Below are 25,416 nucleotides of genomic sequence, written 5' to 3'. Positions count from 1 at the left end.
CCCCCAGCCGGTTCCGCTCCCCCCGGCCCCGGCCCCGCCCCCGGCCCCGCCCTCGGCCCCGCCCCGCGGCCGGCAGGGGGCGCTGTGGGGCAGGCGGTACCGGGACCGGCGCGGGGGGGGGGGGTCCCGGTACCGGTACTGGGACCGGAGCGGCGGGGCCCCGGTCCGGGGTGGGGGGTCCTGGAATAAGGGGGTGGTCCTGTTGTCGGGGAGGTCCCGCCCCGCGGACGCCTCCCGCGTGAGGAGGGGGTGGTGGGGGCAGCCCCGCCGCGCTGCGGGGATGGGCGGGGGGGCCGGGGGGGAGGCGGGGACCCGGCACGATCCTGCGGACGCTCCGGAGCATCCACAGCCGACACCGGGACCAGGACGGACCCTCCAGCAGCTCCCCACCCCCGGCACCGCTACCGGTACCGGCACCGCACCGACCCTGCTCTCCCGGCACCGGCATCAGCCCCTGGATCCCGGCACCGGGACCGGCCCGCATCCTTCCCCCGCTCCCCTTCCCCGCCTCACCGACACCTCCCGACTGGCCCAGGTACCGGTGCTGCGGGAGCGGAGGACGCGCGGGGAGGGGGCCGGGGCAGCCCCACGCCCCTCCGTTAACGGGCGATGGAGCTGGGACAAACCGGGGGCTCGCCCGCCACGCGCAACACCGGGGTCTCAGCGGGTGGGGACCACACGCCCCCCAGTCCCGGGCTGGGTCCCTTCGCGGGGTGCGTGGGGCTGGGTCCCTTCGCGGGGTGCGTGGGGCTCCCGGAGGAGGCGGCAGCAGCCCGGCATGCGGCACGGTGAGGGCTTTGAAGGTGAACCGCAGGCTCCTTGGCAGGTTCCAGGAGGGACGAGCTGCACGCGGCTTCCCTTCCCTTCCCTTCCCAAAAACCCGGCAGCGAGCATCTCCTCTCCCCTAGTTTTATCCGAGGGCCCGTGGACGAGTCCCAGTGGGCTCCCACGGAAATGGCACCTTCCTTGGTGCCAGAGCAAAAACACCGGAGCCCTTCGGATAAAAGCCAGGGGTTGTCCCAAGGAGCCAGCCCTGCGGCCCACGGCAAAGCGCTTGGATGGATCCCCGCTCCCTAATGCCAACGGACACGTCCATCGGCCAGCGGCTCACCCCGGGGCTGTGCCCGGCGTGGAGACCCCGGCGCGGGGCCAGCGCGGACGGTGCTCCTGCCCGCTGGATGCTGCCGGATCGAATTAGGTCAGGCTCTCGTCTCGGGCGGGCTCAGCTCCCCGCTCCAGCCCCAGGGATTGATGGTTTGTGGCAGAAGCCCGGGCAGGGGGAGGAAGGGGCTCTCGCTGCGGCACTGTGGGGCAGCGGGGAGCCGAGGAGGCATCGTGTCACGGGTGATGCGCCGTTTTGGAAAGCACCTTCCTCCTGATCCACCGGGATCAGGCTAGCAGGGTGGCAGGAAAGGCTGCAAAGAGACTTGAGGGACACGTACACCGTCAGGGTGCAGGTTTCCAGCCAGTGGGAAGGAGCCGCAGCGGCTGCTGGGACCCCATGTCTCAGAGTCGTCCGCCCGGACGTCTGCTGCTGACCGGTAGGACTTTTCGGAAGGTGAAGCCGTGCCCGTGGTAATGAGAGAGATGGGTGAACCGACCAGGTCCTTCCCCAGTGCTGTGTCCTGGCGAAACTGGGGCTGCGAGCTCTCCGGCGACCTGCAAGGGCCACGCCATGAGGAGTGCGACGGTCTTGGGACAGCCCAGGCTCCCTTCGCTCCGTGACGGCCATCCCGAGTCAGCAGCTGCTCTCGGCATCGCCCGTACCCTCTGTGGGACTGGGAGAGGACAGGGATGGGTGGGACATGGGGGCAAAGTGAAGTCCAGAGCAGCGGAAGGGCTGAGCTCAGCCCTGGGACAGCACAGGGTGCCGGGGAAGCTTTGGGAAGGGGTCACTGGGGGACCAGACTGGGTGCTGGGGCTGGCTCTGAGCATCCCAGCAGGCACAGCCGTCCTGGAACCATTCCCGCGGTGCCAAAGCCTCCGCAGCTCCTCACTCCCCCAGTGAAATCCGCTCCAGTACCCACCAGTAAGACCCCCTGAGAAGGAGCAATGAGGAAGCAGGAGATGGAGCCGGGATCCCGCGCTGCCCTACCCATTGCCCGAAGTTCTGTCTTGAGGCTGCAGCCAGACTTGCTTCAGAGCTCCGGAATCAGAGGAAAAGGCAGAGACCTCTCCAGTCACGGCGCTGACCGCCGCAGCCCTTTGGTTTCCGTAGCGGTGTATTGCGGAGATCATTAGGTGAGGGATTTCCAACTCGTTTGGCTGCGTGACGAAGCCTCCTCCGCGCCCGGGCAGAGCTGTGCCACCGTCCCCTGCCACCGCCCGCGCTCCACCCCAGACACCAGCACCTCTGATTAACTGGAGAAAAATTAATTTTTCAATTCACTCTCCCTGATTTTGCCACAAAACCCCAGTTGGGCAGTGCCTGACGGGGCTGGCACCGATGGGGCAGAGCCTGGCATGGGGAAACTTTCTTTTTCTACACATTTTGTGGGTGCCGTGCCGTGCCGTGCCGTGCCGTGGAGGCTCCTGCGGCCCTGGGGATGTAAAGGGAATATTTTGGGGAGCGACGCTCGAAGACACCAGCTCAGTCCAGGCTGCGGCTTATCTCTGCGTTAGGTCAAGTCCAAGCGCTGAGTTTGAACCAGAGCAGAGAGCAAGGAGCCAAAATTCAGAGTCCAGCGGGGAGGTTTCCCGATGTTTATGGCTTCGGCGTTCTCGGGAGAGGCGAGGGGGTTGGATCTTGCGTCCCCGCGCAGCCGGGGCGCTCGCAGCTCTGAGGCTCTGCGGAGACGTGACCGTCCCGGGCCGGGTGGCCCAAGCACCGCATCTGAAGCCGGTGCTGTCCCCATCCATCCGTCACCCGGCTGTGCCCACCCAGCTTACCTCCAGCACCCGATGGAGGGTGCTCGCTGGGACCTTCGTATTCGGTTTCTCCTGTAAGGAGCAGAGAGAAGCCCCCCTCCCAGGTGCCCCCGTGGTGGCAGGCTGGGGACGGGCTCCAGGCTGGACGGTGGGTCAGTGCTGGCTCCTCCGAGCTCGATATTTGCTCTCTGGAGCCAGAGCCCACAGCAAACCCTTCACCGAGGCTGCTCCGCGTGGCCCCTCCATCTCGGGGTGCTGCCCACCCCCCCGGCCACCCACGCCCCGCAGAGGTGGCTGCGTTTCGGCAGCGTCTCCACAGCCCCCGCTGCACTTGACGTCCCTGCCAGATGCAAACTCCCATACAAACCCAGGCTATTATTATCTCCGTCTTCCACCGTGCTAATGGTCTCTCAGGAAACAGTCGCCGTCTTATTTCTTTTTTTTTTTTTTTTTTTTTTCAGCTTTTAAAACCCACGAATACCGGAGCGGTGGTAGCGAAAAGCCAGGCACGGCGGAACGAAGCATCGAGCCCTCGCCGAGCACAGGGGAACCAGCGTCCTCGTAACCTGGCGGGGCCAGGGAGCAGCGGCCGGGCAGGACCAGCCAAGGACCAGCCCTGAGGCTTTCCGGTAGGCACGGCTGAGGGCTGGGGAGGGCGATGGGCAGCACTGGGGATACTGGGGGATGGCTGTGGCATGGGGCCACCTGGAAACCTGCGTGATGAGGGGCAACCTACTGTGCGTGGGCAATGCGGCGTTGGGGAAGGGTCCCTTCTCGGGCTCAGCTTTGCCCACTCCCTGGTTTGGTGTTTGGGTGCTTTGCATGGTGCCCTGGTCCGCTCCATCTGGACGGCACCAGCCCCACAGCCAGGGTTTCTGCGGTATGCTAGGCATCGCCGGGGTAATCACCCGCAGATTATTTGGGGTTAACAAGTGGCTCCTGTAAATCAGAAGCAAAGCGAAAGCCACAAAGCGTGAGATTATATAAACGGCGCTGGCAGCGGCTGCGGCACAGCCTGTAATTAACGCGTGGCAGTGAAGTGCTTTGAAGATCCAGGGCGACGCGGATGCCGGGGATGAGGCAGCCCGAGGGGCAGCACCCGCCGGCGGTTCGGCCCCAGCTCCCACGGGACAGCATCCCCGCTCCTGGCACAGGGATGCTGCCCGGCGAAGGGGCGGTGGGAGAGCTGGAGCCCCTCGGGAGCCCACTGGGTGCTGGGCTCAGCCCCGCCACGGCACTGTGGAGCCCGTCCCGCAGCTGCCAGCCACCCTCCCAAAACCACACGCGCACGGCCCAGGAGCAGGGCCGGCCCCGTCGCTTCAGCAGGAGCCCAGCGATGGCGGGATCGCGGTGGCTGCTGGGGACGGGACGACGCTTTGCCGTGGCTGGGAACACCCTGGGGACCAGGAAACTTTATGTGTTCGGAAAACTCTCGTGCCCCTCCAGTAAAAACAGAGATGACCAACCCCCCAGCTTCCAGAGCATCCTCACGCTGCACTGGGCAGCCCGAAATAGGGATCACCCAGCCAGAGGTGACGGGGTCCCCGAGGACCCCCCATCCCTGCTCGGTGGCTCGTGGCGGCGTTGCTGGGGAAGGCAGGACCGGGGCAGGGACACGTCGTGCCTCGCGGTGGCACGAAGCTGAGCTGCTCCCTCCCGTTCCTCCGGCAGCGCCGCCGGCGATGCGAGCGATGGCAGACCAGGTGGCGGCGGCGGCGGACGCCTCTCCAACGCTGGCACCGTCCCCGGGCTCGCCTCGGCGCGGGAACGCCGATGGGCTACCGCCACATCCCACCGACGCCAGGGAGGACGGCGGCGGCCACGACGGCTGCAGGCTCGTTTTCACGGCGGACGAGGACGTGAAGCCCCCCACCTCGCCCCAACCTGGGGGGATGCTCCTGGCTGACCTCCTGCGGGCCCCCCAGCCCCGGCTGAGCCCGGCCAAGTCCCGCACGGCCCCGTCCTCCCCCAGCATCTCCCCGTCGGAGAGCCGTGCCGCGCTGCTCCGGCTGCGGGAGGCCAGGCTGGAGGATACCAAGAGACGGCTGTCGGAGGCCGTGCAGGAGCCCCTCAGCCGGCTCAGCCGGCTCATGGCCGAGGAGAGCGGCCCCACGGCCCGAGCGAAGGCGGGTGCCGGGGCGCAGGAGGTGGCGGGCAGCCGCGGGGCCGGGGGCCGCCGAACGCGGGACTGGAGCCCTTGGGAGCCCACCCTGAACTGCCGCTACGAGATCTGCTCCTACGGGGACGTGATCCAGGTGGTGGAGGTGGCGCAGCGGGATGCCGAACCCCGGCTGCCACCCCCCGAGGAGCCGCCGCCGGCGCGGCCAGAGGGCACGGTGCCGGCAAGAGCCCTCGCCTCCATCACCCTCCTCGCCTACGGCTACTTCATCCTGCCGCTACCACCCTACGCCACCGGCCTCTGCCTGGGGCTCATCTGCGGGCTGGTGCTGGGCTTCCTCGCCGTCCTCCTCCTCGTGCCGAAGCATCCGCCAGCGGCACGGGGACCGCGGGGCCGCCTGCGCCCCGAGCTGCTGGTCCCAGGGGAGCCGCGGGAAACCCAGCGCCTCCAGGTAGGAGAGAGGTGGTTGGGGATGGGGTGCTGGGCGGCGGCTGGAGGGAAGCCCGGGGTTCGGGTGCTGGCTGCCACCCGGGAAGCAGCCAGCTCCTTCTCCCCTCACGCAGGGCTGGATGAACCAGCTGCACGTCTACGACCCCGAGCTCTTCCACCCCTCGCTCACACACTCGGTGCTCGCCACGCTGGATGGGGCCACCCTCAAGCTCTCCTACCCCAAGAGCAACCTCCCACGCCGAGCCACCTTCAAGGAGGAAATCCTCGACGCTGCCTTCGTCAGCCACCGCTCTTACGACCTGAGCGGCGCCAAGGTGAGCCCGGCAGTGCCGGAGCCTCTCGTGGGAGTGGGGGACTCTCCCTTTGGGGGCACCCCCGGTGCCCTGCCCTCACCACTGCTCTCCGTGCTGCAGGTCTTCCTCTGCCCCTCCAGCCTGGCCCGAAAACGGACGTGGAACAAGAAATACCCCATCTGCATCCTCCTCCCTGAGCCGGTGGCCGAGGAGTGCGGGAGCAGCGAGGAGCACGATGCGGAGCTGCAGAGGGATGAAGGGACGGCGGCGGTGCCGGCGCAGGATGTCCCAGGGGACTGCAGGGAGAGGTGCCTGTACCTCTTTGGGCGGACGGGGAGGGAGAAGGAGGAGTGGTACCAGCACCTCGTGCGAGCCTCCCGCCGGACCCCTGGCAGCAGCCGCGGCGACGCCAGGGCAGGTGAGATGCGGCCACCGTGGCTTCTGCCCCGTGCCGGGACTGATCCGGGGCGGGAGCCGCACGTGTGGTGGGAGGACAAGGCCTCAGTAGGCAGCGTGGGGGGACGCGAGGCAGCCCAGAGCATTCGCAGCAGCGGGGAGAGCCCGGAGGATCCCTCTCGCCAGCGTAGGGCGGGTGGCACATCACCGCGTGTGCATCACGGCCAGGCGGCACGTCGCCGCTCACGCCGTCCTGGACCCACTCGTGTCCCTGTGTCCGCAGGCGTGGGGCCGGCTCTGCGGAGCAGTGGCGGAGGGAGCACCGAGGACATCCCCTCCGCCGTGCCGCCCAAGGACCTGGCGGGAAGCGTCCGACAGCAGATTTTCCTGGATTACAGCACCTACATGGCCCGATTCATGCCAGCGCAGGCCGGGGGCAGCCCAGTCCGGAGCCCCTCTCACGGGGCGCTGGGCAGCCCCACACCCACAAAGGTGAGTGGGACAAATTCAGCCCTGGGCGCGGGACACGAGGGCTAAGCAGAGCGTGATGGACCCTGGGTGCGGCCATTTCCAGTCCTGTGGTTCCTCTCCTCCCTCCTAGCCCCACGGTTTGAGCAGCCGAGCCGTGGTGCAGGGGGGCGCTCATGGGTCCCACCTCACTCCAGGGGCTCACGGCTTCCGTCCCCTCCGCAGCTCGGCGAGGACGGGGCCGGGCGCAGCGAGGCGTGCATGGCCTGGATGAACGCGCTGGTGGGGCGCATCTTCTGGGACTTCCTCCGGGAGCGATACTGGGCTGAGCAGGTGTCCAGCAAGATCCAGAAGAAGCTGAGCAAGATCAAGGTGAGAGGCAGGAGCATCACAGCACCCGCGGGTCCCATCCTCAAGGCCCCGCGGTCACGGCGGTGACCATCCCCATGCGGCTTCCCTCCCTCAGCTCCCATATTTCATGAACGAGCTGACACTGACGGAGCTGGACATGGGCACATCCATCCCCTCGGTCCTCAGCGCCTCCAACCCCACTGTCAACGACCGAGGTAAGAGCCCCGCAGAGCGGCAGGGACCCCAGGGCTGGCTCCACGGCAGCTGTCGTCGAGGTGGCAGCCCGGTCCCCAAAGCAGGGAGGTTTCGGCAGGCACACGAGCAGCCCTCGGCCCCTGCGGTGCTGAGAGGGGCTCACCCCATCCCTCTCCTCGGCAGGGCTCTGGGTGGACATGGAGGTCACCTACAGCGGCTCGTTGCAGATGACGCTCGAAACGAAGATGAACCTCTGCAAGCTGGGGAAGGAGAGTGCCGCAGAGGAGAGCAGCCCCGCAGAGGCAGGCGGAGACGGGTAAAGAACTGCATGGCTGGGTTTCCTCCTCCTCCTCCTCCTGCCTGAGCAAGGCGAGAGGGTGCTGGCTCCAGGGCACCCCCGTGATGCTCCCGGGGCTCACAGGGCCAGGCCACGGCTGATCCTGCTGGCAGACAGCGACGCGGAGTCATCCAGCGCTGGCTCCTCTGAAGAGGAAGATGTCTCCACCGCAGAGCCCGCGGGAGCACTGGGGGAGCGGGTCCCACCGCCCAGCACCGAGGGGTAAGGGGCCGTTTGGGGACCGCGCCACGGGGCAGGTGAGGAGATGCTGTGTGGGGCGTGGTGCTACACCAGCACCGGAGCTCGGGGCTGGTTGCCCCAGGAAGGCGCGCACAGGCACGTCCTGGCAGCCCTTCACGGGGGAGTCCCGTCCCTGCGGAGGGCTCAGAGCAGATGGTGGGGGGATGCCAAAACCCAGCACGGTGCTGGGTCTCACTCAGAGACCGCTGCTGACTGCGGCTCCCCTCGCTTTAGCCACGTCAGCGGCAACAGCACGAGCCGGAAGATCCTGCGGTTTGTGGATAAGATCGCCAAGTCCAAGTACTTCCAGAAGGCCACCGAGAACGAGTTCATCAAAAAGAAGATAGAGGAGGTTTCCAACACGCCACTGCTGCTGACGGTGGAGGTGCAGGAGCTGGCAGGCACCTTGGCCGTGAACATTCCCCCGCCGCCGACAGACCGAGTCTGGTACCAGCTCTCCTTCCTCCCGCCGGGGACCCACGCGCATCCTCCCTCCAGCTCCCCTTGCTCCCCACGGCTCTGCCAAGGAGCCAGCTCTGGGGGTTTGGGGTCATCTGGGGCGCCGGCAAACCGGGGCTGTTCCTCCAAAGGAGAGACCTCAGACTCACTTCTCCTGGTCTCCACCCAGGCCAAGACAGGAGGCAGGACCCTAAAATCCCGCAGCGGGGCCCCACGGGCTGTGCCACGTATTCAGGCCGTGATGCTTTCTGCCTCTCCTTTCCCCTCGCAGGTACAGCTTCCGAGTCCCACCCCAGCTGGAGCTGAAGGTGCGCCCGAAGCTGGGCGAGCGGGAGGTGACGTTCCTCCACGTCACCGAGTGGATCGAGAAGAAGCTGCAGCACGAGTTTCAGGTGCCTGGTCTGTCAAAGGGCTCAGCAAACCCCGCCGAAGCACAGGCACTGCTGCAGTCGGGGATAACCAGAGCCCCCTCTGGGCCAGGGCTCCGCTACAAAAAGCCAATGTCTGACCCGGTCTGCCCAGCTTTGGGCAGTCAAGAAACATGACCGGAGTAACCAGCCCTGAGCGCTGCTGCTCTGAGCTCTAGAGCACTGGAGGAAAAGCGGTTTCCTCCCAGTCTGTGCAGCCCTGCCCCAAGGAGGGGGAAATAAGAGTGCCAGCAAGTCCCAGGTACTCGCTGGTTTGTTTTCAGCTTCTCACGTTTGAGATCTCTGGTCAGCGAGCAGAAATGTCCCCAGATTTTTGGGTACCCAAATCCCCACAAAGTGCTGGTCCCTGCCCTCTGCCATTGCCACCCTTGAAGCCATACAGGTGGGCAGGGCAAAGAAAAACCTGGGGCTTGTCCCCATCCTGACATACCCAGAGCCGGTAACCCTCTAGGGACAGGCACCATCCGCTGCTGCCGAGGGGACGGGAGCGCTGTTCACAGCCCCGGTCTCTGACCCGAGTGTGGCTCCCACTGAGGCCGCTTCCCGCCAGATGTGTCACAGTCAGGCAGTGGTATTCAAACCCACTTACTGGTATTCTGAATTCCTCTTTTCAGAAAATCTTGGTGATGCCGAACATGGACGATCTCATCGTTCCCATCATGCGCCCTGGCCTGGATGCTCAGCCGCCTGCTGCGGGACTGCCCAGCGACCTTCCGGCCAAGGGAGAGACGAGGCTCTGAAGCGCAGCCCCACGAGCGGGACAGAGACACGGCACAGAGCTCAGGGACCTCGCTGGGACACGGAGCCAGCCAGGACCTGGCCACTGACTGCATCCAGGGCTACGCCCTGGGCTCTGAGCTTCTCCAGTCATCTCATCCTCAGCACTTTTGTGGATGAGCCTCCTCCTTAAATCCTGCAAGCACACGTTCAGAGCAGAGCCAGAGACAGGGCAAGGGGTTTGCTGGAGACCCAAGAACTTCATGCACCTCCCACCAGGTTCTGAGGACTCCCAGTCAAGGGGGCAGCTCTGGACCAGCGGAGGGCTGGGCTTCCCCCTGTCTGGTTCCCAAAGAGGGTGCAGGACGCCCAGATCGGTTCTGCACTGAAGGAGTTGTGATCATCGCTGACCCAAGACATCGCAGCTCCAAGACACATCACACCCTCCCCGCAGGCAGCTGGACTGCAAGGAGAACACGGGTGGGCAATGAGTCCAAAATCTGAATAAATCCATCCCTGCTCAGTCTTACCTCGCAGCCATCTTACTGTACACGAGCTCCCCGGCCAGCATCGCGGGGCTTTGTGCAGAGAAGTACGTGGGTCACACTTCCAGCTCAGCAAAAGGAGCACCTGGGCGTGCGCGTGTGAGAGGCGGTGAGGGGAGAGACGGTCAGTGAGACTGGGCAGAGGCAGGTGATGGGGAGACCCTGCGTTCCCAGCGGAAACTGGCGCAGAAGTGCCGGTACCTGCTCTGCTCTCCTCTGGAAGAGAGGAAGGGGAGTCTCCACTGTGGTTTGGGTGAACGCAAGCAGTGGGGAAAAAAAAATTACTGGGCAAAGGAGAGGGAGGATCCAGAGGACAGAGCAGACACTTGGCTGTCCCAGTTAGTCCCTGTCATCCGGGCCAGCCTCAGGTGCTACCTGTCCCATCCCCACCTGCTGAGGAGCCCCGAGGACACACTGCTGCCCACAGGCAGTACTGAGTGCAGGCCAGACACCCCTCCAGAAGGAAGACAGGCAGCAGGCACGGCTTCAAGCCTTTTTATTAGTTAGGTAGCCTTGTACGTCTCAGTCCTTACAGCTCCTCCTGCACGCTTGGCTTCCCTTTCACCAAGTGTTTCTTCTGAGGGCCCTGGAAGAGAGCAGAGAGGAGAGCTCTCAGGGTTAGTGGCAGACAAACCTGGCCTACAAGGCTGCATGTGAGATGCAGGGAGCAGAACTGCAGCTCTGGCCCTTTTCTGCTGTACAAGGGCTCTGCTCCCCAGCCGGGAGCCGCCCTGCACCAGCCACCCAGGGCCCCCGAGCCCTGCAGGAATCCGGAGCGGAGCATCACTGCCCTTGCACAAAGGGTTTGTTTCTCTGGGCAGCACAAAAGCAGCCGAAGAGCAGCAAGGAGTGACCTGCACCGAGCCAGGAGGGCTGGCCTGCGGTCAGGGGCACGGAGGGGAGGAGGAATTGTGCCGATGACCGCTGCCAGGAGCGCGCCGTGGTGGAGCGTGTGCCGAGCTGCTGTACCAGCCCCGGAGGAGGCAAGGCCTCCCACAGCCAAAGGCACAGATTCTCAGCAGCCAGCTCAGCAGAGCAGGTTGCAAGAACTACTTATGGCCTCTGCTTTTAGCCAGATGTAAAGTTTTACCGCCGTATACACTGGGGAAACTCTCACCCCGCAGTAGGAAACGGCAAAGAAAACATCTGCAACCAGGTGAAACCACCTCCTGCCACTAAGCTCCGCGTCACAGCTACTCAGGATTTGCAGCGACAGCAAGAGCAGAACGCAGAACGAGCTCCTAACTCTGAGATAAAGGAAGACAGCTTAACCTGTGAAGAGCTCCGCAAAGGCACTGCACAGCCAATCCCCCTCCCAGGGCTGAGGAGGCTTAGCCAGTTTCACACGGGATTTCCCGCTGACAGGCCAGATCCAGACACGGTTTACGTCTGCGCGGTATCCAGGCAGTTCTTTCATTTCTGCTAGCTGAAGGCCTGGCTTACTTAACGCTCCCTCAATTTCACATTCAGACTTAGGCACCAGCCTGAGCTAGGCTGCAAAACTATTCAAGAAACTCGGCTTTTTTGGATTTATTTGAAATTTTTTTTTTTTTTTGCCCTGGATTGAAGAAAAATATCCTGCTCGGCCTTTTTGAAAGCTTCCTGACAAAAGAATCACAAATTTGTGTCTGAATTTGACCCAGCCTTTTCCTCTCAAAAACATTACAGTTATAAATCATTCCAAACAAATCAAAGAGGTGCACAATCGCGGGTGAAAGGGACCAGATGTCCAAGGCAGGGCCTGCCAAGTTAACTGCTTGTTTAAAACATCCCGTGGTGAACGGGAACCGGTTGGCCATCTGGTACGTTATTTGCTAGCTGGGTTGTCTTGGATCGCTCACCCAACCATCATGTTCTTCCCTAGCTCAGTATCTGCTGTGTGAATTGAATTCGTGCCTGTCTTTTACGCAAGACGGTCCCGATCACTCATTTGGCTGTTGTTGGTCGAGCAGCAGATGTTTGGTTCGAGTCAATCAGTTGCTTTAGCTCCAGCTGCGAGCGTGGCCCGGGAGCTGGAGCCGGCGCAGAGCGTAACTCACCATAAAAGCCCGCTTCTCCTGAGCCGTCTGGAAGCAGCCGTGGCCAAACTTGGAAGTGGTATCAATAAATTTGAGTTCGATGGCCTCCTGAGCCCGGCGGCTTGTATGCACCAGAAGGGACTGGAAAAGAGGAGTCACAATGCATCAGGTTTATCTTTACAGAAAATCTGGACATCTGCTCCGATGGAAGCAGGGTTGAAATATCCTAGGTGCGTGCATTAGACAAATATCTCCATGAAAATGCGCCTTCTCAGGGAAAGGCCCTGGTGCTCAGGTGGCAGGTGATGCCTCGGATCGCAGAGCAGCTCTGAAATGAGCCTGCTCTTCACTTAGCATTTAATTTCCTCACAATCTGCTTATAGCCAAGGTTTCCCAGGACAGCCCTCAAAGGCTTGCAGCTTCTGTCTCCAGAGAGCGTAGAGCCGGCTGTACACGCCACAACCAATCCAACCACAAACGGTCTTGCTGAGCACCTTGCTCATGTGCCACGTGCCCTCTGCAACGCGGCAAGGACCCAACCAGTCTCCCTGCCCAACGTCCGGAGGCAGTGGCATTCTCCACGGGGCAAATCTGTTTGCGGAGAGCTACAGCCCGTCTCGTGCCAGCGCCGGCCACACTCTCACCTTACGGAGGGTGAGCACACGCTTCTTGGTGCCCACGACGCAGCCTTTCAGCATGAGGAAGTCGTTGTTGACCTCCCCATAGTGAGGAAAGCCACCCTGTGGAGAGAGGCAGAGAGAGGGTTGGCAGGCAGGAGAGCTGGATGGGAGCAGATGTGTCCACAGGGGAGGACATCTAGGGAAGGGGAAGGCAGTGCCTGGCAGTCCTTCCAGCTAACGACACTCGGAGCACGTCAGCCCCCCTGACTGCACCATCCCAGCTAAGGAGCACCCCGTAAGAGCTGGGGAACCAGCAGCTCTGCTTCCTTCCCTGGAGGATGTGGGTGAACAGAGAGCAGAGCTGGCTAGAGTCCCGAGGTAACAGCTTTTAATAAGCAAAAGTAAACATTTAAACCAAGTAACAAACATTAGTCTGTTACGTATCAGATTTTTAATGTCATTTATATTCTTTTTCTTTTTAAACAAAGTTCACAGTTCCTGCCCAACTTACCAGCTGAAAGTTATACATTTGGGTCTAACAATGGGCCTTAAAAATCACCTCACAGAGATGGTTTTCCATGTTCAACACATGAGGAAAGGAATCACTGCAATTCTTTCAGTGAACCTCCTTTATATCACCTCCCATGCAGCTGTCTCCAGCCACGGATTTACTTCCCTGGCTCAGATTCCTGTAGCCAGGGCAAGTCACAGCCCTGTCACCCCCTCAGTCCTCACCAGAGGCGTAATGGTCTTCTCCGTGACGTCGTAGTGCGTCGAGGCGTTGTTCTTCACCACTTTGCCGTCTTCCACGTGGATCCCGTGGCCGATGCGGTAAATCTAGGAACGGAAAGGAAATGGAGATGGCGACTTTCCCATCCCCTCAGTGAGGGATGTCACAGGGACAACGCATTTTTACCAAGATGTGTCCCCTGTGACATGTCCCTTGAGCAAGGAACAGGGAACAACGGGGAAAGGCATGGAGAACGACAGCACTGCAGATCTCTAGGGAGACACCTGAGAAGCTGGGGGGAACAGAGGCCACCGTGCAAAGAAGGACGGTGACAGCGTGGGCGGAAGGCAGGCAGGAAGGCGCAGCGGTGCTCAGAGGGCGCCCAGCTGGCCGTACCTTCTTGTTGAGCTCCGTGCGGTGGTGGTAGCCCTTCTGGCCAGCACGAGCAATGGAGTAGCCAACCCGGGCCGGGTGCCAGGCTCCGATGCAGGCAACTTTGCGCAAGCCCTTGTGTGTCTTCCTGGGGAGCTTCTTGGTGTGCCAACGGCTTGTCACCCCTGGAAGGGTGAGCGGACAGGGCAGTGAGAACAGCGGGGAGGTTCAGGGCTGGTGTCTGAGCGCTGGGGAAGGGAGAGTCTCATCATTCTTCTGAAGTTCTCAGAAGATGCCGTGTTGGAAGGAGACCAAGAGCTGTCACCACCGAGAGAGGCCAGAGCACAGAACTGTTCTCACTTCCCATGGATCTGATCAGACTGCGATATCCTCCTGCTGAGCACATCCACACACATGCATGGAAACACCCACACCTCCGCACACATGGGGTTTTTGAGAAGCACGATGGCTTCACGTACTGCCAGTGCCTCTGAGCCTCCAGGGAGGACGCTGGGCACAGCAGAAAACATGGCCCTTGCTGAGGGTAAGGAAAGCAAGCTCTGCTGCGATGGAACTGCATGTCATGGTTGAGGTCCAGAGGCTCTTGGCTGCTCCCTGTGCAATAAGCTGCTGGGTTCTCAGCATGGCTAACGCTCCCCACGTCAACACTACCTTATGGGCAGTGACAAACTAGGACAGAACCAAGCCCTTGGCAAGGGTCTCCTTGCTCTATACCTTTCATCCCATGCCCCTTGGTCACGCCAATGACATCAATCATCTCGTTCTGGCTGAAGACGCTGTGCACAGAGACCTGCTTCTCCAGCCTCTCACGAACCCAGTCAACCTTGTCAGCCACCGTCCCGCCATTCAGCTGGATCTCCATCACGTGGGCCTTCTTCTGCCGCAGTGGGAGCAGCTTCATCTGCATGAGACAGTGCATTAGGGCAAAATGTTGCCCCTCACCTCCCAGGCATGAATGTGAGGGCAGGGCCACATCACCCACCACTTGTGAGGGTCACAGGGGGTAAGCAGGGCCAGCTTTTCAACATCCCTCTCTACCACACTGTCAACTCCTTTAGTAACAGCCAGCCACCTGGGTCAACATGCCTAGATATCTCTTGGGATTTTTTTATGAGGCTCTGTGTCAGCCACAAGTGAAGCCTCAAGCCAGCTTAGCTCTGCCCCAGGCTCCAGTGCAGCCGTTAACTCCAGGGATCAGTGTGGAAACAGCCCCTGTGTACCCGGCAATCAGCATCTGCCAAAACTGCGCCTGCCCGTGGGTTATTTTTGCCCAAACATCTGACACTGGTTGCTAATTTGAGGTGATCACGGGGCCTTGCTGACACAGGGCTCACCACCTGCTGAGGCTCTGTGCAAAGTCTGCTCTCCTCCATGGGGTGTGTAGGCTCCTGAACCACGGCCCCCTCCAGCAATCCCCCTGCGGTGAGCTCAGCCGAGCCTGGCTCAAAGGGACAGGGCTGGTGCCAGGAGGCAGCTGGAAGGATCAGCCAGCACCTCCCATCGCCCGCACCCCCCGTCCCACGCCCTCTGACCGCTGTATGCCTGCTCAGATCCTTGCAACCCCACCAAGACACCCTCGTAATCCTGGCTCCCGGGCCCTCACCACGCTCCCGAGCTGAGGAAGACCCCAAGCCCCCCTTGCCCACCCCTCGGGGTGAGGCTCTGACCTGTGTGTGCACAATGACACGAATGACCTTGCAGTACTTTTTCATAGCCGCAAAATCCTTCTCCAGCTGCCTTTTGCCATCCTCATCCTGCCATTTTTTGCAGTACTTGGTGAACGCCTTCTTCTTGCTCTTGTGCCTACGACAAAAGTGAGCAGAGCTGAATGGTGCAGGGTTTCTGCAGGGTCGGGGACAGACCACCTCACCAGCCACCTCCCTCCAGGCACCAGGTACCTCTGGGTGCCCAAACCTCACCTGCCTCTCGGGGCCACGACACAGGGCTCTGAGGTGGGAAGAGGAAAGTGAACAACAAGCTGTGAAAAGGGTTGGTAATTCAAACCTTTTTGCACGAGGAATCCAGTTGTCTCCCACTGAGTGGCTCAGTGCCATCAAAATACAAGCGCAAAATCAGAGCTAAGCGGAGAGAGGAGAAAACAGCCTCCGACGGGGATCAGAGGCGTGTGGTGGGTGGATCGCAATGGCACTGTTGCAGAGACACGATTCCTACAGTTATGAAATTCCTGTTTCCATTTTCCTCTCCGCTGGTGTGGGATTTGGGCTGTCGATCTTTACAAGGGCCAGGGGCCACATTCCGCATCAATTTTTCCCCTAACAAATCTGGTTTCACTCCCTTCATCGGGTGCCTCAGCTCAAGTGTTCCAGTTTAACGGAGAGCAGATAAGCCTGATCTACACCAAGGAAAACGAACCTGCAGCACGCGCTGCCATGTGATATTGTGAGGGAGCTAACTTTCTTCAACTATTAGAATAAATTTACATACACATACGCTGATTCCCAGCACCAAGCTGTCTGCAGTATCTCTGTGCATGACTAAATAAACAGCAGTTTCACTCCACCGCAGAGCCAGCTGCCGGGAGCTGAGCTGGCTGGGCGTCACAGAGAGTCTGAGGGGCACGTACCAGTTCTTGTAGAAGCGCCGCCGGCACTCGTCACTGATGTGCTCTGCAAAAACAGTCTTGAAATTCCTCAGGCCCTTCGGTGTTTCGATGTACCCCACAACCCCTACCACCACCATCGGGGGGGTCTCGACGATGGTCACAGCCTCCACCTCCTCCCTCTTGGAGATCTCTGCAAGACAGCACAGGGAAATGGCGCTCAGCATCCTCCTGGATCAGATCATTCCCTGGAGCCATTCATGGTCCTTGTGGTTACAGCAAGCAAGCAGCGTGCTGGGGGCAAGGACATGCTCTGCTCTCACAGCCAGCCTCAGCCCTTCCATCTCCCTTCTGCTGGAGGACCACGCAGAGTTTGATCCTCAGACACCAAACAGTTCAAACCCTGCGGCCCAGCAGACTTTAACCCATCTTCCTCAGGTTGGGGGACGCACTACGTTGGATGGTTCTCACCCTGGAGCCTGGCTCCAATCCTGTGGGCATCCCGCAGTGTAACATTTTAAACTTCCCCAGCAAGATGCTCCAAGCGCAGGGTTTGTCAGGTAGTTACCCTGCAGAGTCCTGGGACTTCCCAGGAATCCCCAAACTCAGCTCCCGCTGGCCATGAGGTGGCCGTTGGCCATCCAAGATCTGGAGGGCATTACAGGAGACAGCCTGAAAGCCATGTGCTCCACCTCCCATTCCCATTTCCAGCCTTTCCCACCACCAAGTCTGTCCCTCGTTTCCCTCCTGCCCCCATCAGCCAAGCCTTACTGAGCCCAGGCCTGTGCACCTCCCGCACAGTGTGTGTCATGCCAGCTTTGTAGCCCAGGAAAGCTGTCAGGTGCACTGGTTTGCTGGGATCATCCTTAGGCCATGTCTTCACCTTCCCTCGGTGGCGACGGCTTCTCTTGTGAGGCAGGAAGCCCAGGTGGCCATGCCTGGGAGCAGAGAATTTGCGGTGGGACTGCAGAGAAGAACAAAAAAGATCAGCTTCACTTTCAGGTCCCAGAAGATGCCGAGACCCAAAGCACAGGAGGAAATCTCCCCTTTAACATCAGTGAATGCTGGAGGGATTCTGGGCTCTTCCTCGATTCCAACACGAGAAAAAGAATTCCTAACAGGAAGGGATCAAGCTTCCGTCATGTATGTGGAAGAATTTAGTAAGTTTCTGGTCAAATTACGCCAATCACCAACTTGAACATAACCTCCCTCCTTCTGCCTGAGGACTTTGAAGAAGAAATACGTTTTTAATAGGTCTTGCCCTTCTGTGATGTTAATTATCATGACTTATTTTGTATTCTGCAGCACCAAAAAGGCCTGCTCAGAATTTATGGGCTTCGTGTCGTCAAGGCACGTGGCACCAAACAAACACAGCTAATGACCAGAAGAAACGGGAAAGGATGCCCAAAGGAATCAGTAATAAGAACATGCACAGGTTAAATACGCACCTGGAAAACCACGTTAGAAGAGCTAAATACATAAACCCCAATCGCAAGGTCACGCTGAGCCAGGCAGAAAAAAGCAACAGCGCTTTATAGACACGGACACACAATCGGCTCCAAGGCAGGGGAACAGGGGTCAGCCCAAGCAGCGCGGGGTTAGACCTACGTCCACCGCAACTCCCTCCTTGCTAAGATCAGCCCCGGCACCTGGCTGCTCTTTCCACCAAGCTTTTTTTCCAAGCCAAGCGAAGCTCTGTCGAGCTGGAGCCCATTTCAGCCACGCTAACATGGCCGGTAACCCAGCCCTGCTCGCTGCCCCTCTCCGCACAACCCAAAGGCAGCAGTGCCGAGCTTTACACACCATGGGACGTCTTCAGCCCAGGTCAGCCACAGAAAGAGGCCGTCAGTAAGTGCCTCCTCCGTCTACTACTTAAGATGGTTATCAGTCTGAAGACACAAATTTAGCCACTGGCTTCACCCGCTGCTGTATTCATTTCGTACTCACTCAAGCTGGCAGGTTGGCCATGGCAGTTGCGGTGTGATAAAGGTCAGTCGCCGGGGTTTCAGTTTACACCTCAGCCCCCTGAACAACCTGAAGGGGAACGGCAGGAATTATGACAGCTTCCCAACGGGGCACCCCGCACCCAGGGCTGCCAACGCCCCGAGCTTGGTCCAGCCTGAGGAGAGACAGATTAAAAACCCCTCCACCAGCCCAGGGAAAGAAGACTTCGTGATTTTCACTGGAAAAGAGACTGAGGTAGTAGATCCGGGCTGTGAGGGCCGGCCCCGCTGCGCCAGGCCGTGGCCTGAGGCCGTTTGATGGCCCGGCCCCACGGGAGAGGAAATGACTACAACTCCCAGCATGCACCGGGCACAGCGGAGCATGCGCACAGCGGCGCCCTCTGACCCCCCGGTGCCCCCCGCCAGGGTTGTGTGGGGCGCCGCCATCTTCCCCGCGCCGCTCGCCGGGCCCGCCGCCGCCATGCCGGAGGACAGCGACTGGGAGGTGTACAAGGTGCCGCCGACCCGCACCCCTGCGCCCGAGAGGGCCACGTCGGTGCCCAACCCGGTCGCCATCTTCCAGACCGTCTTTAACTATGTGGTCGATGCGCCCGTCACCTTCGTCCGAGGTACCGGCGCGGCGGGCCGGGGCGGGGCGGCCGGGCCCCCTCCCTAGGAAGGGGAGTCGGGCCCCGGCGCGGCACCGGGACAGGCAGAGGGGCACGGGGCAAAGACGCAAGGACACGGCCACTGGGACAGGCGGGGGGAGATGGGACACGCAAGGACACGGGGACAAGAACGGAGCGTGGACACAGGGACATGGGGGACAGACAAGAACACAGCACGGACAGGGGGACACAGGGACATGGGACACAGCACGGACAGGGGGACACAAGGACATGGGGACAGACAAGAACACAGCACAGACAGGGGGACACAGGGACATGGACACAGCACAGAGGGACACAGGGACACGGGGGACAGACAAGAACACAGCACGGACAGGGGGACACAGGGACATGGGACACAGCACAGAGGGACACAGGGACATGGGGACAGACAAGAATACAGCACGGACAGGGGGACACAGGGACATGGGGGACAGACAAGAACACAGTACGGACAGGGGGACACAGGGACATGGGACACAGCACAGAGGGACACAGGGACATGGGGACAGACAAGAATACAGCACGGACAGGGGGACACAGGGACATGGGACACAGGGACATGGGACACAGCACGGACAGAGGGACACAGGGACATGGGACACAGCACGGACAGGGGGACACAGGAAGATGGGGGACAGACAGGAACACAGCACGGACAGGGGGACACAGGGGACAGCATGGACAGAGGGACAGACACACAGAGGGGCACGCAGGGAGCACGGAGCTGCACACACGCACACGCGGGGCCCGCTCGCCAGCGGTGGGCGTCTGACCGCGGGGCGGGTGTCTGACTCTGTTACCGCAGAGTGGATCGAGCGCCAGCGAGCCAAGAACAAGTTCTACTACTACCACCAGAAATTCCGTCGCGTGCCCGACATGAGCGAGTGTCTGGAGGGCGACTACCTCTGCTTCTTCGAGGCCGAAGCACAGTGGAGGAGGGACAGGTATGGCTGTGACCGGGCTGCCCCCCGCGCGAGGCCGCAGCAGAGCGTGCAGCTCTGGTTGGTCAGCCCCGTGAACCGCAGTTGGCTTGAACTCAGAGCATTTTCCTGGAGTTCCGGGCAACCCCTCAGAGAATGGCTTGGGTTGGAAGGGACCTGAAAGATCATCCAGTTCCAGCTGCCCCGGGCAGGGACACCTTCCACCAGACCAGGTCGCTCAAAGCCCCGTCCAGCCCGGCCTGGGACACGTCCCGCCCCGTTACAGAACCGCCGTTTCACGGTCCTGCTGTCCCCTGCAGCACGCTTGAGCTGAGCAGGCTGGCAGTAAGTCTGCCTGCGCCGCCCGGTTCCTACAGCCCTGCTGCAGCACGGACCAAGATCCTGTAAAAACCCGGAGCTCACCTTCCCCAGGGAATCATCGCCCCTTTGTTCAGCGCTTCTGCCGTCTCTTGGCTGTGCTGGCATTCATCATCATCTTTCCCGCAGGATGGTTGATCAGGAAATTGTGGAGATAGTCCGGGAGAGGTTAGGCGCGTGCAAGTTGAGGGAAGGACCCAACGAGTTCCAGAACTGCGCCAAGGAGATGGAGCAGCTGGCGCAGGTCACCAAGGCCTACCAGGACAGATGTGAGTACGGCAGCGCGCGGGGCCTTACGCCACGTTCCGGACTTGACGGGGAACAGAGGCTTATTTCTTTTTAGGGGCACTCTTCAGACATTGACTGTCTTTCTAGATGGTGATCTGGGTGTCCACGGAAATGCAAGGACGTGCCTGATGAAGCAGAAGCAGAGGATGATGGAGGAGAGGAAGGCACAAGCCAGCGCATCTCAGTAGAAGGAAACGGTTAGCACCCCTGCGCGGTGCTCGTGCCGAACACTGCATGCTGCAGCTCTCAACTCTGGTGCTGTTGAGCTCTACAATAAACGTGCAGCCCAAACACTGCTGTACAACCAGAACCTAGACTCATTCTTTGAGGAGATCTGCAAACGCTTACAGAATTCTTCCTTTTTCAGCTCTGCATTCATCTTTGAATACCGGTGATTGTTAACCTCTGAACCACGCGCAGCCCCTCGCTGCAGGGACCCCTAGTGCCCTCTGGACCTCTCCATGAACCAACAGAAACACGCTGTCCTGCTCTGCCCAGCGCTGGCGGAGAACTCCCTCCGTTAGGGGAAAGATTACCTACTGCAGGACAGCACGTAATCTTCCAGGCTGGTTCTAGGCCCCATTTAGGATTACTGCACGATTAACGAGGATTAGCACAACGTAACATACTGTTTCATTCAACACACGTTCAGGCCCCGGCCCACAGACGTGAACCTACTCAAATCCCCAGCGGAGATTTAATCCGTCAGCCCAATGCAGTAACCCTCCCGTCACACCGATCACAATTCCTTGGTCACCGATCACTTTATTGTCTTGTACAAAACCCACTTAGGTCGTTGCCACAGCAGCTGCCTGGGTTCTCTGCACCGAGACTCTGGTGTGGGTCTTAGCCAGGTGATCAGTGAACTCCTGCAAAACAAGCAGAACAAAACAGCGCTTTATTTTCTTAATCCACCGTGACAGGTTTCTCAGCGCAGCGTCCCCTTCCAACAACACACGTATGTGGGGGCTGGGGCAGTTCAGATACAACTTATTTTTACTTAATATTCCAAAGCTTTCCTCTTCCTATTTCCTCTGTCCATGAAATGCCATTTTCAAGTAGGACTCAAAACTACACGCTGGAAAAAAAATCCCTCTACCTGGCAGTCAGCTCTGACTGCAGCTCTGCTCTCCCAGAATTAAACCGCAAACGCTCTGGGTGCAGCATCCGAACTTCCCCGGGCTGGAGGGGCGGGACGCGAGGGCAAGCTGCAGACGCACGCTTACCTGGTAAGGGGACTTGGTGAACACAGTCTCCTTCCAGAGGTCGGGCGTCAGGTAACTGTAGGTCTTGGAGATGGCATCGAAGGTGGCTTTCGCTACGGAGAGAAGTCAAACGCTGCACATCGCCGCCGCGGAAACCCGCTGGCGAGCGCCCACCCGCGCAGCTCCAGAAATGTAGGGTTTAGGAAGGCACAGGGGGACCACAGCAGGGTCTCTCTGGTGTACAACACACAACTCGGGTTTCTTTCTCTCGCCAGTTACGACAATTACACTACTTCAGCAAGTGCAACCGCGCAGATTGGGAGATTGCTTTTTTAATATCCATGCACCTATAAATTTCTTGCAATTAACTTTTACAGAACTTCGAGATCATCTACAGCAGGACTAACCTGCACTGTAAAAGGCACCAGCAGAAGCCTCTGCTTCTGCTTGACTACTAGAAGTTTTGATTCGACACAGATTAAAAAGTGCTGTAGAAATGGGCACACTGTGTTCACATCAACGACAAAACCAGCAATACTTGCGGCTAAGCCGCAACACAACAACCTGCAGCTTACCGAAGTTGCCAAGGGTGGCAGTGCAGCCCCTGGCCGAGGTGTAGCAGTCATCGATACCGGCCATCATCAGCAGCTTCTTGGGGACAGGGGCAGAGACGATCCCTGTACCGCGGGGGGCCGGGATCAGGCGCACCAGGACAGACCCGCACCGACCAGTGACCTACACGAACACAACGGGTTACGGCTCCCAGAGCACACCGCCACAGCACCACCGCACAGACCGGGCCCAGCAAGGCCTCCTCACCTTGCAAGGCACGGTGTGGGGCTTGCCGATCTTGTTCCCCCAGTAGCCCCGTCGTACGGGTACGATGGACAGCTTAGCCAAAATGATCGCCCCGCGAATCGCAGTGGCAACTTCTTTAGAGCATTTCACACCGAGGCCAACGTGGCCGTTGTAGTCTCCGATAGCGACAAAAGCCTAGGATGGAAAGAGAAGTGTTCAGTGGCGGCTCAGCAGAACAGAGCCCATCAGGGTCCCTCACCAGGGATAACCCAAGGCACGCGCTCAGCACGAGCCAGAAGCCCGTTTTTCCCCTTAGAGCTCATCCTTCAGTCAGAAACAGCTATGGCTGAGGAACTGGGATTCAAATCCCTGCTACAGCCTCATACTGGCCAAAAGTCCTGATAATCTCCAAGCAGCATTCCCTCCTTACACTTAAGACTTCTCTCTCCACAGCAGCTCCTGAACAGCCAGCACTGCTGCGTAAGTGCAACTTCATTTTATGCTAGGGTTGTTTCAAATAGCACTTGAACGTATTACTGGGGTTTTAAAGTTAACACAGGAACTGTGTAAGCTACACAAGGTGATCCTCACACCAAAATCCTTGCTAGACACTACAGAAGAAAATAAAGGTATTTGAACTAATTTATCAATATGATACTAAAAATGCAACAGACAACACACAGCTTTCAACATGAGAAAACAGAAGAAAAGGCAACCTTAAACCTGGTACGCTGCCCAGCTCGAGTCTGCTTCTGGACAGGCATGATCTTCAAAACCTCGTCTTTCAGGGAAGAGCCCAGGAAGAAATCGATGATCTCCGACTCCTGCAAGATTCAGCCATTTAACCACACAAGGCTACTGCTTTTTAAACAAACACAACACAGCTAGCGAGGCTTCTACAGCCCATGTTCAGCAGTCCTACACACTGGTATTTCACTTTAAGCATGTTAAATTTTGCAGGCATAAGCTTATTCCAGCTGGCCAGGCAGTCCAATGTAGGTGAAATTTCATTTTCCCGTTTCACTATTACAGAAACACTTGAGCAGCGTGCTGCCATCTCCACCCACGGCAGAATGCAACACACAGACCCACCACCCTTCACTGCAAGTTTCTGCATCGGTCCTCAGCTTCTGTTGATTTGTGTCTTCAACTCAGACTTAACCTGAGCGTCCCAAACAGCAATCACGGCCATTACTGCAAACCATGCATTTCACATTAAGGTTCTGCTGTGTGTTACGGAAACGTTTACAGCCGCTTACCTTGATTGGAAGTGAGAAGAGATAGATCTCCTCAAGAGACTTGATCTTCATGTCCTTGACCAGGCGACCAAGTTTGGTGACGGGAATCCACTAGAAAAGAGACCCATGGAAAAAGGGTCACCGCCCGCAGCAGCTGCCGGCACCCCCCGGGAAGCGGCTCGCTTTCCGCTCCAGCTTTTCGGATGGCAGCAGGCACATCCCCTTCACGGAGCCGTGGGCCCCCCGCCACCCGGGACGGCCCCACGCAGCGCCCCCCGGCCCCGGGATCCACTTACTTCCTTATCCTCGGCCTTGCCTCCACGAGCCCCGCGGCCTCTCCCTCGGCCCCGACCGCGGCCGCGCCCGCGGCCCCGCAGCCCGGTCCCGAAGCCGCCGCGGAAGCCCCCTCGGGCCGCTCCCGCACCTCCCGCAGCACCGGCGTCGTCCGCCATTTGCTAGAGCAGAGAAAGGCGCGTTAGCCGGGACACCGCCGCCATCGCCGCCATCCCGGCGGGAACGCGCACAGCAGGGCCCAGATGCGGCGGGCCCGGCCGGGCTCGGCTGCCCCCGGCCCCGATGCGCGCGGATGAGGCGCAGGCCGCCGCGCCGCGCCGTGCCGTGCCGTGCCGTGCCGTGCCGCGCCGCGCGCCGTACTTACGTGATGTCCCAACACGAAAGGCCGATCCGTTCCACCGCTCGGTATTTATACTCCGCGAGGGCCCCGCGCGCTGGATGGGAAATACACTGCGGTGCGGAGCGGCGCCTTGCTCTCACTTATTCAGGGTGCGGGGCCGGCAGAGCCAGCGTACGCTATAAGGGGGCGCGCAGGCGCAGAAGGCCCAGTGTGAGGCGAGCGGAGGGGAGGTGAGGTTGCTTGTCGTGTTTCCCGCCTCTTGCGCTCTTTGTGGGGGGTTTTGGGGGGAGTTTTTGGTTTTGTTTTTTTTTTAAATTGGGGTGTGCCTGTGCGGCTGTACGAGGCGACGTTGAGCGGGGTGCGGAGGTGAGCGGCCTGGGAAGGGGCTGCGGGGGCCGCGTGAGCCGTGGGCGCCAGGCGCAGTCTGAAAATCGCTCGGGGTCTCCCGTGGCCCCTGGTGAGATAACTGCGCCGACAGCATCGGGAACATTAAGCTTATTGCCCACGGGAACGCGCGGGCAGTGAAACCCATGTTCCCATAACCCCGTACCGCGGCGGGGGCGCGGAGTAACGCGTGCGGCGGTGCCGGCCGCCCCTCAGCGCTCCCTTTGTCTCCGCCCGCAGGCGCGGAAGGCGGCCTGGAGCCTGCGGCCTCCGCGGCCGGATGGATGTAGCGGGGCTGCCCGGGCCCGCCCGAGGAGGAGCTGCCAGCCCCGCTGTGCGCTGCTCTCTGTGCTTCCTTCCTCTTCGGCGCTGGTGCGGGTGAGCCTCACAAAGCCAAGGAGGCGCCGGGATGGGCGGTGACAGAACATCCGCAGCCGGAACGCTTGGAAATAATTCTTGTATGTTTTTATATGCAATAAAAGATGAATTATTCGAAAACTTGTCAGGTCTCTGTTGTTCCTACTGTCTGAAAATTCCCCCTTTCCCAGTGGCTGGGACTGGGAAGTGACTTCCGTGGGGTCGAGGAGGAGAGAATGCTCCCGTGGAAAACACTTCAGAGCGTTGAGCGGTGGTGCAGGCACTGCCCCGGGCCCGGCTGCCCACGCTCCCGCGGAAGTACCGGGTGGGTTTTCCCCGCCATCCCGGAGAGGAGCGTGGGGTCGTAGCGGCGGGGCCGCCCGCCGCCCACATCAAAGATGGCGGCCACGGCG

The 25,416-nt window shown here is 60.3% G+C and overlaps 4 protein-coding genes, 1 long non-coding RNA gene and 1 other non-coding gene across 7 annotated transcripts; 4 read left to right on the top strand and 2 right to left on the bottom strand.

The window, feature by feature from the left end:
- The first annotated feature begins 319 nt into the window (after positions 1-319).
- Positions 320-9,850, top strand: LOC147598806 (testis-expressed protein 2-like). Its single transcript, XM_086759774.1, has 13 exons — positions 320-535; positions 3,330-3,497; positions 4,540-5,438; positions 5,551-5,751; positions 5,851-6,148; positions 6,410-6,618; positions 6,820-6,966; positions 7,061-7,160; positions 7,324-7,456; positions 7,562-7,699; positions 7,952-8,164; positions 8,448-8,568; positions 9,219-9,850. The coding sequence occupies exons 3-13, from the start codon at positions 4,551-4,553 to the stop codon at positions 9,342-9,344; spliced, it is 2,574 nt and encodes an 857-aa protein (XP_086615900.1). The 5' UTR covers positions 320-535; positions 3,330-3,497; positions 4,540-4,550; the 3' UTR covers positions 9,345-9,850.
- Positions 9,851-10,348: 498 nt separating this feature from the next.
- RPL3L (ribosomal protein L3 like) lies at positions 10,349-18,362 on the bottom strand. 2 transcript variants are annotated; one of them, XM_086759566.1, is made up of 10 exons: positions 18,135-18,362; positions 16,959-17,151; positions 16,212-16,380; positions 15,295-15,430; positions 14,342-14,528; positions 13,631-13,791; positions 13,240-13,341; positions 12,529-12,624; positions 11,906-12,025; positions 10,349-10,452 (listed from the first exon to the last, which is right to left on the bottom strand). In XM_086759566.1, exons 2-10 carry the CDS (start codon positions 16,996-16,998, stop codon positions 10,396-10,398), a joined length of 1,068 nt encoding a protein of 355 aa, XP_086615692.1. In that variant the 5' UTR covers positions 16,999-17,151; positions 18,135-18,362; the 3' UTR covers positions 10,349-10,395. The 2 variants fall into 2 exon arrangements, with proteins under 2 accessions (XP_086615692.1, XP_010114520.1); XM_010116218.2 differs by lacking the exon at positions 18,135-18,362 and adding an exon at positions 17,991-18,129.
- A 186-nt stretch (positions 18,363-18,548) lies between these two features.
- On the top strand, positions 18,549-20,697 carry NDUFB10 (NADH:ubiquinone oxidoreductase subunit B10). The gene is made up of 4 exons (XM_086759568.1): positions 18,549-18,759; positions 19,607-19,745; positions 20,229-20,368; positions 20,475-20,697. Exons 1-4 carry the CDS (start codon positions 18,612-18,614, stop codon positions 20,573-20,575), a joined length of 528 nt encoding a protein of 175 aa, XP_086615694.1. The 5' UTR covers positions 18,549-18,611; the 3' UTR covers positions 20,576-20,697.
- Positions 20,698-21,132: 435 nt separating this feature from the next.
- On the bottom strand, positions 21,133-24,096 carry RPS2 (ribosomal protein S2). Its single transcript, XM_086759567.1, has 7 exons — positions 23,925-24,096; positions 23,650-23,739; positions 23,107-23,214; positions 22,412-22,585; positions 22,168-22,327; positions 21,614-21,705; positions 21,133-21,256 (listed from the first exon to the last, which is right to left on the bottom strand). The coding sequence occupies exons 1-7, from the start codon at positions 24,078-24,080 to the stop codon at positions 21,176-21,178; spliced, it is 861 nt and encodes a 286-aa protein (XP_086615693.1). The 5' UTR covers positions 24,081-24,096; the 3' UTR covers positions 21,133-21,175.
- Positions 24,097-24,254: 158 nt separating this feature from the next.
- LOC147598804 (uncharacterized) lies at positions 24,255-25,147 on the top strand. Its single transcript, XR_015260190.1, has 2 exons — positions 24,255-24,492; positions 24,887-25,147. It is a non-coding gene; the product is annotated as an uncharacterized LOC147598804 (long non-coding RNA).
- On the top strand, positions 24,682-24,806 carry LOC147598805 (small nucleolar RNA ACA64). Its single transcript, XR_015260260.1, has one exon. It is a non-coding gene; the product is annotated as a small nucleolar RNA ACA64 (small nucleolar RNA).
- Positions 25,148-25,416: the final 269 nt, after the last annotated feature.

Source organism: Chlamydotis macqueenii, chromosome 15 (assembly GCF_036417535.1).
Source record: "Chlamydotis macqueenii isolate bChlMac1 chromosome 15, bChlMac1.mat, whole genome shotgun sequence".
NCBI classification, from domain to species: Eukaryota; Metazoa; Chordata; class Aves; order Otidiformes; family Otididae; genus Chlamydotis; species Chlamydotis macqueenii.
Note: the sequence above shows the minus strand (reverse complement) of the source record. Positions and strands in the feature narration are given on the sequence as shown.

What these genes read in the sequence shown, in the direction of transcription:
- LOC147598806 (XM_086759774.1), top strand. Translation starts at nt 4,551, where the DNA reads ATGCGAGCGATGGCAGACCAGGTGGCGGCGGCGGCGGACGCCTCTCCA. An exon ending in AGAAGCTGAGCAAGATCAAG is followed by an intron (nt 6,967 to 7,060) that starts GTGAGAGGCAGG and finishes TCCCTCCCTCAG; the next exon opens with CTCCCATATTTCATGAACGA. An exon ending in CCGCCGACAGACCGAGTCTG is followed by an intron (nt 8,165 to 8,447) that starts GTACCAGCTCTC and finishes TTCCCCTCGCAG; the next exon opens with GTACAGCTTCCGAGTCCCAC.
- RPL3L (XM_010116218.2), bottom strand. An exon ending in CAAGGGGCATGGGATGAAAG is followed by an intron (nt 13,792 to 14,341) that starts GTATAGAGCAAG and finishes TCACCCTTCCAG; the next exon opens with GGGTGACAAGCCGTTGGCAC. An exon ending in GTGTGCTCACCCTCCGTAAG is followed by an intron (nt 12,026 to 12,528) that starts GTGAGAGTGTGG and finishes CCTCTTTTCCAG; the next exon opens with TCCCTTCTGGTGCATACAAG.
- NDUFB10 (XM_086759568.1), top strand. Translation starts at nt 18,612, where the DNA reads ATGCCGGAGGACAGCGACTGGGAGGTGTACAAGGTGCCGCCGACCCGC. An exon ending in GCCCGTCACCTTCGTCCGAG is followed by an intron (nt 18,760 to 19,606) that starts GTACCGGCGCGG and finishes CTGTTACCGCAG; the next exon opens with AGTGGATCGAGCGCCAGCGA. An exon ending in CAAGGCCTACCAGGACAGAT is followed by an intron (nt 20,369 to 20,474) that starts GTGAGTACGGCA and finishes CTGTCTTTCTAG; the next exon opens with ATGGTGATCTGGGTGTCCAC.
- RPS2 (XM_086759567.1), bottom strand. Translation starts at nt 24,080, where the DNA reads ATGGCGGACGACGCCGGTGCTGCGGGAGGTGCGGGAGCGGCCCGAGGG. An exon ending in CCCACACCGTGCCTTGCAAG is followed by an intron (nt 22,328 to 22,411) that starts GTGAGGAGGCCT and finishes GTGTTCGTGTAG; the next exon opens with GTCACTGGTCGGTGCGGGTC. An exon ending in TGCCACCCTTGGCAACTTCG is followed by an intron (nt 21,706 to 22,167) that starts GTAAGCTGCAGG and finishes TTCTCTCCGTAG; the next exon opens with CGAAAGCCACCTTCGATGCC.